Here is an 11,716-nt window from a genome sequence, read left to right as displayed (position 1 = left end):
AACCTATGGCTGTGTTTAAACGGAAATTCTGAGGAAGTAGAGACAGTGGTTAAGCCAAAGAAGAAAACAGAATAGTCATAGAGACAGAAGCAGCGATGTCAGGAGACAGACTGAGCAAAGAGAGCAGCCCACTCCATCAGGACTGTGTCTAGAATGGCCTCTGCCCCTTCTTCACCGGAAACTAAAGCTGAAGCCACACAGCGTTTCCTCAGGAAGTATTCCCACCCAGCAGGGTTTGGGAGCCAGAGAGCAATGGTCTGTAAGAGAAGGATCATATGCTTCTTTTCAGCCCTGAAAGCCAATGCCCCCTGCCCCCAATTTTAATAATTCAGAAATGATATGCTTGAGACAAAACTTCTCATAGCCAATTTCCAATTAACTTTTACCTTCAGCATCCCCTCCACCCCCAGCCCCCTTCCAGCCCTCAAGGGAATGGACAAAGGAAAACAATGTACAAAGCAACTGCAAGATGGGGCGGGGGTGAGGTCCTCCTGTTCTTCTGAATGTCTGCGGCAACAAAGATGGCACCGTGAGCCTCCGGTGGCTGAGCTGAGGGATGAACGGGCTGGGGTGTGAGTGTGGGCTGGGGGGAGGTGTGGTTCGGTGCCGTGGGTATGAAACAAGGGAACCAGTGTCTGAGTGTCCTCTTGCCTCATCCACCTTGTTTTGATAACTGAGGGGTTTTACATTGATTTTTACAGAACTGATAAAGTGTTTTGAAACAGCATCTGGAGCCTTATCTCACCGTCCCCTGGGCTCCTGACTCCCCAGCTGTCAGGAAGGTTGATGTGTCCTGGCCTTGGTGGCTGTACATTCCACAGGACAGCCTGCACAAGGTATATGTATTCTCATAAAACAGCTCTTTTTTTTTTTTAAGAGGAAATACAGGTGTGTTTTGCGTTGTTAAAAACTATAAAAATGGCAGCACCCTGAGTTCATTTCTTTTATATTTTGCCTAAAGTGAGAGGAGGGATTACGCGGTATCTAATCCTGGAAACCCAAGACCACATTTCTTCTGATCCTCAGGCTGGGTTGGTTGCCTCCTGTGGGTTCACATGGCACCCTGTGCTTCCCTTGCACTGTATTGCTGTTTATTTCCCCCCAGCTCTAAAATCCCCAGGGATGAAGACCATGCTGTGTTCCCATTGGTCACACAGGGTCTAGTAGGTAGGAGACCTTTAGTAAAGTTTGATGAATGAATGTACGAATGATCTAATGCTAAATACCTTGGTGTTAATAAGTCCTGGGCCTCTGGGACTCTGGAATGGCCCTTGGACAGTTATGTGGCCTCCGAGTCATAATTCTTAATCTTATTCTCCTTTGTTCTAACCCGTTACCCTGACTGGAATGCTATCCCCCAGAGACCTATAGCAGCCCTGAAGCCCAGCCAGCTGGTGGGGCTCCTGAGCTCCTCTTACAGGCCCTCTTCCCCTGCTTGCGGTCTGGGGATCCTGCCCACATACAGGCTGACGGCTCCTCATTCCCTCCCAATATTGAGCCCCGTCCAGATTTCCCACCCCACGCTCTGTCAGAATCATTAGACTCTCCGAAGCCAATCATTTCTGGGTAAAGTGGGATGAAGAGGAGGGTCAGTCTTCTATTTCTAACATCAACCTTAGGTTCTGTTTTGAGACATGGAGCCTTGATGCTATGGCTCCCACTGCTGGCATCACCTGACACTGCCATCCCCAGAACTGCTCGTGTTCTTAAAACTAATCTTAAGCCTCATCCTTAAGGAATAGGGAGTGAGTTGTCTTATTAAAAGAAGCAACATTTGAGGTGAAGGAAGGAATGGTGGTACTTTTCCTTTTTGGAGATTTGCCTTTTACATTTCAAATAGGGAAAACACCATGCCTGGAGTAGGAAGATGAGTTAATTTTACGTTGCTAAATGCACTTTTTCTTCAAAGTGAAAATATGTTCATTTTTTTCTAACAATAAAAATGATACTTGTAAAAATGACTCATAAAAATTCAAAGATGCACAGAAAACAATAAAATAAGGAAAAGAATAAAAATCAGTCCAATGCTCTCCTCCAAAGACAACCACAGTGTTTGAGCATGGGCTCTGGGCACACCTGGGTGGAAACCTATCTCCACCACTTATTACCTGGATGGTTTGGGGCAAGTTACTTAACCTCTCTGAGCTCCAGTTTCTTCATCTGTAAAACAGGGATAATAGTAGGTAAGTAATAATATTTATTTAGTATATAGAATTATTTTGAAGATTAAATGAGAATATTAAAGTAAAAGGCCTAGCATGGTGTCTGTACACTTTTCACACTCCAAGAATGATAAGTAAGAGTGAACACTGTCTCAGATCACCTTGTTTCTTAATCCAGTGTTTTTCCCCCTCAAATCTCACTTCCTTCAGTGTAATTGAATTTAAGTCAATAAACATCACTGAGAACCTATTAGATGCTGGTGAGGTTGTTGTTATTATATTAGAAGGAGGCCAGTTCTAAAATCCTACTTAGTTATTAGTTTAAGCAAAACTTGTCTTGGAACTTATATGAAATCATTTCCCATTCATTCTTCCTATCAACAACATAAAATTGATTTCAAATTTGGGTCCTTTTTTGGTGAAGGGATAATAGAATTTAACAGGGTTGTTTGAGGATTAAATGAGTCATTCTCTGCAAGGTCTCCACAACATGGTAGGTGCTCAATAAATGATAGTTATTAACATTCCAGTGATGCACATGAGCTGAAGGAGTTTCACACCTATGATTTATGGGCGTGAAAGTGCAGAGCGCTCCTTTCTTTTCTGATTTACTTTTGACCCTAGAACTAAGCTTTCAGGCATTATTTAGAAAAACACTAATCTCCTGGCCACAGTCCTAGGCTTGTACACTGGCATTTGCTGGCTGTGGTTTCCTCCATAAACCTAATCAAAGATCCATTCCGCCCCCCCCCACCAACTTTCCTCCCTCCACCTTGTTCCCCCCCTGCAACAATTGCCTTGAAAACTTCTAAGATTAACTCCTGTTTACCTGGACTCTATATTCCCACATCCTTTAGATACTCAACATATATCATTTGTTACTTGGCTTCCACTGAAAGCAATTCTCACTTGACTGATGTGCACAGGGATTCCAAAATTCTGCAATAAAGTGTGTTAGACTTTCACAGTACTTATTATTTTCCTATATGCAGTTGTAAACTAATAATGAGGCAGCAAAATACAAACGTTTAAGATCATGGATGTTGGAGCCAGACTGCCTGGGTTATAATTCTGGCTTTGCCACTTACTCTGTGATCTTGGGCGAGTTACTTAACCTCTCTGTGCCAATGTTTACTTATCTGGAAAAAGGGGCTAACAATACACCTTACTTTCTAGGACTCTTATGGAGGTTAGATGGGTTACTATTTGTGAAGCACTTGGAACAGAGTCTGGCATATAGTTAGTTGTATGCAAGTGTTAGTTATATAATAATAGTTACCATTTTTAGAGCACTTAGCTATCTGCCAGGCACAGAACATGTTTCCTTCAATCCCCTCAATCATGCAAGTTAAATTATATTTATAGTAGTGTGCTAGAGATGGCATGTACTTGCTTATGAGAGCTGAACGTTAAAGTTTCAGAAAGTTTGCAAGTCACTTGTTAAACAGAGCTGTTACTAAAAATTAAATTACATAACTTACTATTAAATAAATTATATTGAAAACAAAGATAATATTCAAATCTTATTTCTCAATTATATTACTACATTTTACTATCATCTATGCTCTTGAGGTTATTTGCTTATTGTATCTGTACAGTGGAAATAATGGTGTGATAGTGTGCATCTCTTCCTGACTCTGCATTCTGTGACGTCACTATCTGTAGTTTGGAATCTGCTATGGTGGGAATATTTACACCACAGAAGCTGGCAACCACTACAAATCAGGGCTTTTTTTATTTGGTAAATTGGTTCTTAATCATTTATCAGAACATCACTGCATATCACTGTCCCTTCTTTAAAGATGATGAAAGTGAGGACTAGAGAGGTTAAATGATTTGCCCAAGGCCACGCAGCTAGAAAGTGGTGAAGCTGGGATTCAAGCCTAGGTTTTTGTTTGTTTGCTTTGCTTGCTTTTTAAAAGAAAAATGTATTTCCAAAGCCCACATGCTTTCCAGTCAGCTACCCTCCCCTGAGGTAGGAATGTTCAAGGCTGGGTAGGCCTCAGACATAAGCAGAAGAGCTTTCCCTTCCCCCTCCAGCTCCCTGCCCTTAATGTACAAGCCCAACTCCCAACCTGCCCCCTCCCGGGTCATTCCTTTCTAGTCTCATTATTCCAACCCAGTCTTGGAGATGCCTTTGATCATTTATCTTAACTTGATAATTCCATTACTGTCTTGCCTGGGGTCCATTTGTCCATTATCCTTTCTTCCCAGAATCTCTTTTCTTTTTTCCAAGGTTAAGACTGAACCCATCCTTTCTAATACCCATCCTTACCTGTACCTATTTTCTGTTTTACTGATTTGAGAAGACCTGGCACAGTAGTTAAAGATTTCCTGAATAATCATTTAAACTTTTTATAGATGTAAACATACATATAGAAAACCATATATATCAAAAGTGTACAGTTCAAATTTTCACAGACTTGACACACCCATGGGATTAGCACACAGATCCAGAACCAGAACATTACCTTTTTCTCAGAAGCCTCCTCCTACTCCCTTTCAGTTTCTATCTTCCGAAAGACAACCACGAATCTAGCTTCTAAAAGATATGCAACTCTTTTAATATTGGCAGATCTAGGACCATGTTGGGCCAGGTAGTCTATAAGTATTATCATCTGCTCCCTTTAGGCAGGGAGGTAGTATCAAGACTCTTCTTTGGTCAATTTTGACTTCTTTTCCAATCCTATGGAGCAATGACTAGAAACGAGTTCCAGCTCCAGTACTACCACTTAACCCTGTGACCTGGAAAATCCGTGTCTCCTCTCTTGAGCCTCAGCAATCTAGTCTATAAAATATGGACAAACACAATCCATTTGCAGGGATTCTATGAGAATCAAATGAAATCTCACTCTGAAAGCCTGGTACAGTGTGCCTGGTATATAGTAATGTAATAACTGTTTTTTTGTTGTTGTTGTTTTCTAACTTTAGTCATTTTATTATTTGCCAATTCCAAGTACAGATACTAATTGTTGATTTCATTGTGTGCAGGCATGGCATGAGGGGTATATGTATATTATCCCGTTTATAACTCTGGCCAAATAAAATTCTTAAATTTTCTCATCTGCTCTTTCTCTCAGTCTTCATATCTCAGTAGTCAAAGGCATCACCATTAACCTAAAGATTTAGGTTCCAAATCTAGGCATTTTCCTTGATTACTGTCTTTCTCATACTCCACTCATCTAATTCATTAGCAGTTTTTGCTGACTCAAAGAAAACCCAAGTTACTCAGTTCTCAATTTCCAGTACGTACGATCCTATTTTAAGCTGCTACAGTCCCTCACTTAAAAATCTCCAAGAAAATGTAAGCTACATGTGAACAGGCTCTGTGTGTTATTGATCACAGCTGTATCCCCAGGGCCCCAGTACCCAGAACAGTGCCTGGCCCTTAGTAGGCTTTTGCTAACTATGTCTTGAATGAATGCATGTTGCAACAAACATTTGAAATGGGTGCTATTGCTACTTCCATCTTTTTTTTTTTTAATGTTTTGGCCGGGCTTTGAGGCATGTGGGATCTTAGTTCCCTGACCAGAGATCAAACCCACGCCCCCTGCACTGGAAAGGCAGAGTCTTAACCGCTGGATTGCCAGGGAAGTCCCACTATTTCCATTTTGTAGGTGGGGAAACAGGCTTGCAGTGGTTAAATAACTTACCTAAGTTCACACACAAATATCAAAACCAGGATTCAAATCCAGGGTCTAACTCTAGAGCCTGCTCCACTATCCACTATGCTGCCCTACTGAAATACACTGGCTTCTGCTGAATGGTTTTTTAGCTGATGTTAGGAGAAATTTTAGCTGAAATTCCCCAATTCGAAAACTTTTCTTGAGAATAAAGTGCACATGCCCCTTCACACAACCTTGTAGGCATAGCATGATTTGGCTTCTTCGGTCTCATCCCTCCTCATTGTCCTTTCCTCCCGGCATTCCAACCATAATGAAAACTATTCTCTTCGCAGCAAATACTCCCCCTCTCTCATCCTCTCTGGAAAACTTTCCCTGATTTCTCAATTCTGAGAGATTATAACAGGCAGTACTTTATCCCAGCTGGCAGGACTTTACTAAAATACTTGTTTATTTCTGTCTTTATTGTTCACTGCCATGTCCCAGTACCTAAGAAGTGCCTGGAATAGACTGGGTACTTAATAAATATTTGTTGAATAAATGTATGAAAAGGTAAGGATTATTTTATCAATTTAGAGTTGGAAAGACTGTGGTTCCTAGAGGTGAGGTATTTTGCCCTGGGTCACTCACTAAGAGGCAGAACTGGGATTTGAAACTAGGGCTCTACACTCAGCCCTTCCAGAGCACGCCTGCGCCGCTAGGACCTCACTTCCGTCCGCTCCTATTAGCTCAGCTTCGCTCAGCCTGCGCCGTCTCCGAGACTAGTTTGACCCTCGGGCGGCCGCCGTAGCGCGTCGCCTCCGTTGCTGTGGGAAACGACCCGGGACCTGCGAGGGAGGAAAGACGTTTCCCGCCGGCGGGAGTTGCAGTTGTGGTGGCCAGGGGAGCTCGGAGGCTGCGGGTCCGGCGCAGCGGCACCATGGCGGACCAGTTTTATCTGGAAAATATAGACGAGTTCGTCACGGACCAGAACAAGATCGTGAGGAGCTAGGATTTGGGGAATGCGGGCGTGCGACTGGGGTCCTGGGCCCAGCGAGGGCGGCGGGGGCCTTGACGCGTCTGCGTGTGCCGCGTGGGGACTGGCCCAGGGGACACGGTCCCCACGCCTGGTGCCCCAGGGCGAGCGAGAACTCGCCGGGGAGGACCTGTGGCTCGCGCGCAAATCCGCGTCCTTAGGGTGGGCGTGCTGGGTTCTGTGCACAGGCCCGGGGCCCCGGAGGTCGGGGGCGGGGAGGAACATTGGTTGATAGTGTTTCTAAGGCGTCTCTACACTTGTCTGACGACGTGGTTGGCGTTTGAAGTCTCAAGTTTTCAGTTGAGGAAATTGTGTTTTGACCGGGTTAAGTGACATGTAACCTTCTGGCCGTCAGTTGGTTTCCTCCTCCTGGAAGTTTGGTATTGATACAGGCTTGGCCTGCCTCACAGGGTTGGAGTAAAGATCAAGTGAGACGATGGATGTGAGAGCGCTTCGCAAATCGTGATGACTGAGTGCCTACTGTGAGCTTTGGATACACATTATTGCGTTTAGTCTCTACAGTGACCCACCTGGAGGTCGGTGGAAGTATCCCTAGAAAAGGCAGTTGAAGCAGAGGGACCAAATAATTTATTTGTGGTTAGTAAGGGATAATCAGTTTTCCAGCCTAGGTCTGTCTCTTTTGCTAGTGCTTTCCTCTACATCACACTGCCTTTGCCTAACCTATATGTCTTCTAATTATTGGAAACTTAGCGTTTAGAATTGGAAGACTTTGAGAGGAGGGTGACAGGTTATAAGGAGGTGGCAAATGACAGAGGAGTTCAACGAAGGATGGAAGGAAGATCAAATCAAAGCTTGATGCCAGTAGTTCCCAGTCTAACCTCTTGATACAGTATTCAACAACTTCACTCATTCCCTGACCCCTGCACCACCTGTGCCTTTTAATGTTTGTATGGCTGCAACTTTCCTCAGAAGTTTCTGAGTTATACACTCCAAAGTAACCTAGCTTCTGGGTGAGTTTGAGGATAGTTTTTGGTGGTGGCCCCAAAAAAGGACAATGTGAAAAAAAGGGCCTTAGTAAAACAAGGAGTGTGAGAAAAATGAGATTTTTTTTTCTATGTATATTCAGCCTTTCTTTTTAGATTCTTGCATTAATCTGTGATACAGACTTCTTAGTATTTGTAAGATAAATATCTGAGTCCTACCTGCCTAGGTGTATGGTTCTTGGCAAAACTGGGGTGGCATCTAATGTAATTTATAAGGCTTAATCATCTAGGAGTAAGAATCTTTAGGAGCCCTTGGGACTGACCTGCACTCTGGAGTCATCTAATAAAACATTAAAATAAAACTCCTTCTTCTTGCAGGTGACATACAAATGGCTGAGCTATACACTAGGAGTTCATGTTAATCAGGCCAAACAGTAAGTACAATTTATTACTAATTTTAATCTGATTGGAATTTTTGGTTTTGTTTGTTTGTTTTCTTTTGCTCTGTTAGCTTTACAGATAGTCTCTAGGTTAGAACCCACACCTCACCCACCCTGAGGGGGAATGGGAAAGAATACCTTTTTTTACTACCTTTAATGCTTTTGTCTATTATTTAGGAGATAGGTGGACTTGTATACAAATGTGTGGTGATATGTTTACTGGATTTATTTGTAGCCTTGCCCTCTGGTTAACATCACTTTGTTATTTCTAATTTATTAAATGGGCTAGCCAATTCTGTTTACATCTCAGATTTATATGTCTGTTATCTTAAACATCTTCATTACATTTTCACATGTGCTCCTTAGGCCCATCTCTGGGTGTTACTGAAATAACTTCCATAATGAGGTCAACAGGTGTTTGACACAGCTGTGTAACAGTATAAGACAGGGTAGAACTATTTAAGTGAAACTAAAAAGGGAATGTTCAGGATGACAGAGCATTGCCCTTCTTGAATTTTGCCCTATCACCTTTCCTTGCTGAAACTTGTAGTCCGACCTGGGGCCAAAATGGAATGGGCAGGCTTTTGTATTAACTTCGGAATTTCTTCACCTGAAAATGTGCAGGTGTTGTCTATGTCCAATGGGTAGGAATTGGTGAACAGGCTGAGAGCCTGTTAACATATATTGAGTTAAATACTCATTTTGTTTGCTTTATTCCTAAAGGTGGTTTGGTTTTTCCCTATTCCTTGAGTCATAGGAACATTCTGTGAGTCTTAAAAAAAAATTCCTGATCTCTAGAATGGGTTGATTTGGCTTGGTTTGGGTTGCTGTTTGGCAGATCCAGGAGTTTAATTTTGACTGTGATGTTTATGCCTTCAAGACCTGAAACTCTTGGCCCAGGGATGGGTTCGGACTGATTTTGACTATTTGAGATTGCCATTGCTGAGACCAGTCCTGGCCCAAACCTAACAGGTTTAGGTAACTTTGGGATTAGACACCCATAAGAGTAATTATTTGTTATGGTTATAGATGTTTAAATATGAAATGAGTTAACTGTTACTATATAAACCTATTGAGATTAAAGGTGCATATTGAGGACTGGAGATGAAATAAAGTTGCCGGCAATTTTACTGTAGCTATAATTTTTATGGAATTATTTCCTATAATTTTTATGGAATTAATACGCTGTCTAGCCCCTGCCTGTCTACCAGTTTCATCCCATACCACTCTCTACGTCACTTATACTCTAGCCATATTTGCCTTTCTGTTCCTCAGATGTGCCAAGCCCATTCTCACTCAAGGAAATTTGTCCCATTCCCTCTGCCTGGAATGCTCTTCTCACAGCTGTCCTCATTGTTCAGGTTTCAGCTCAAATTTCACACATTACTTCATATAGCAACTCTTCCCGAATGCTCTATTTCCGGTGTCCCTACTCCTCTCTCTCTGTCATGCACCCTGTTACTTTCTTTCATAATTATTTTTTTTAAAAACAGCTTTATTTAGATATATTTCATATACCATACAATTCACCCGTTTAAAATGTACAATTCAATGATTTTTAATATATTTACAGAGTTGTGCAGTTAGCACTATAATTAATTTCAGAACATTTTAATCACCCCCCAAAAGAAACCCTATATCCGTTAGTAGTCCCTCACCCCCCAAGCACTAGGCAACCATTAATACACTCTCCATCTATAGATTTGCCTATCCTGGACATTTCATATAAATGGAATCATAAGTAATTATTAATACTTATTAATACTTAAGATTACTTATTAATAATAAGTAATCTTGTGTGTCTGGTTTCCTCCACTTAGCATAATATTTTCAAGGTTTGTCCATGTTGTAGCATGTATCAGTACTTCATTTCTTTTTATGGTTGAATAATATTCCATTATATAGTATATTAGTTCTCTAGGGCTGCCATAACAGAATACTACAAACTGGGTGGCTTAAAACAACAGAAATTTATTGTCTCAGTTCTGGAGGCTAGAAGTCCAAAATTAAGATATTGGCAGGGCCATGCTCCTTCTGAAACCTGTAGAGAAAAACTTCTTCTTTGATTCTTCCTAGCTTCTGGTGGTTTGCTAGCAATGTTTGGCATTCTTTGGCTTGTAGCTGCATAACCCCAGTATCTGCCTTCATAGCACATGGCATTCTCCTTGTGCGTCTGTATCTTCACATAGCCATCTTATAAGGATACCAGTCAGGCTAAACTGAGAGACAGATGAGACACCAGGCTTGGTGGCTCCTGTTTGGAAGGCCTAACCCTTAGAGGGCTCATCCTGGCTCCCTCCAGCCAATGCCAGCAGAGCAGAGTTTGAGGCACAGGAGCCTTAGGATTACAAACACTGGCTTTGGAGGCCATGCATCCAGAATCAGAATCCACTCATTTAGCTGAGTTACCCACTTGAGTCACCACTCTTAGGTTCTGAGCTTCTGTCTCTGTTTGAAAAATGGGAATAATAAAAACATGTAGGGCTTCCCTGGTGGCGCAGTGGTTGAGAGTCTACCTGCAGGTGCAGGGGACACGGGTTCCAGCCGTGGTCTGGGAAGATCCCACATGCCGCGGAGCAACTGGGCCCGTGAGCCACAGCTACTGAGCCTGCGCGTCTGGAGCCTGTGCTCTGCAACAAGAGAGGCCGCGATAGTGGGAGCCCTGCGCACCGCGATGAAGAGTGGCCCCCGCTCGCCACAACTAGAGAAAGCCCTCGCACAGAAACGAAGACCCAACACAGCCATAAGTAAATAAATAAATTTATAAAAAAAATAAAAAATAAAAAATAAAAACATGTAGCTTCTAAGGTTAGGGTGCAGATTGAATTTTATGGAAAGTACTTAATATGTGCTCAATAAAAAGCAGTTGATACCGTTAAAAAAAAACAAAACAAGGATACCAGTCATAGTAGATGAGGAGCCCACCCTACTCCAGTATGACTTCATGTTAACTTATTACATCTGCAAAGACCCTATTTCCAAATAAGGTCATACTCTGAGGTACTGGTGGTTAGGACTTCAACTTATCTTTTTTGGGGGGGACACAATTCAACCTATAACATATGGATATATAACATTTCGTTTATCCATTCATCAGTTGATGGACATTTAGGTTGTTTCCACATTTGGCGTGTTATGAATAATGCTACTATGAACATTTGTGTACAAGTTTTTGTGTGGACATGTGTTTTCAGTTCTGTGAGTATACACCTAAGATTGGAATTTCTGGGTCATATGTAACATTTTGAGGAGCTGAGGAACTGTTTTTCAAAGTGGCTACACTATTTTACAATCCCACCACCAAGGTGTGAGGGTTCTGATTTCTCAGCATTCTTGTCAACTCTTTCTGTTATCTGTCTTTTTTAATTTTAGCCATCCTGGTGGGTGTGAAGCAGTATCATTATGGTTTTGATTTGCATTTTTGTAATGGCTAATGACATTGATCATCTTTTCATGTGCTTATTAGTCATTTGTGTATCTTCTTTGGAGAAATACCTATTCAGATCCTTTGCCCATTTTTTCCATTGTGTTT

The 11,716-nt window shown here is 42.0% G+C and overlaps 1 protein-coding gene across 5 annotated transcripts in view; it reads left to right on the top strand.

Annotated features, from left to right (window-relative positions):
* The first annotated feature begins 714 nt into the window (after positions 1–714).
* POLD3 (DNA polymerase delta 3, accessory subunit) overlaps positions 715–11,716 on the top strand; it is a 48,226-nt gene continuing 37,224 nt past the window's right edge. Inside the window, exons 1-2 of one of the 5 annotated variants that reach the window (XM_082411288.1) lie at positions 715–836; positions 8,123–8,178. Coding sequence is in view for 2 of the 5 variants with exons in the window: in XM_082411286.1 (XP_082267412.1) it covers positions 6,705–6,764; positions 8,123–8,178 (116 nt within the window). In the remaining 3 variants the exon portion in view is untranslated. Of the gene's footprint in view, positions 837–6,577; positions 6,765–7,263; positions 7,283–8,122; positions 8,179–11,716 lie in introns of those variants that run through there. The other 4 variants (XM_082411286.1, XM_082411287.1, XM_082411289.1 and 1 more) reach the window with 4 other exon arrangements.

Source organism: Balaenoptera physalus (genome assembly GCF_965194825.1).
Source record: "Balaenoptera physalus genome assembly, chromosome: 10".
In the NCBI taxonomy this organism is placed as follows: Eukaryota; Metazoa; Chordata; class Mammalia; order Artiodactyla; family Balaenopteridae; genus Balaenoptera; species Balaenoptera physalus.
Note: the sequence above shows the minus strand (reverse complement) of the source record. Positions and strands in the feature narration are given on the sequence as shown.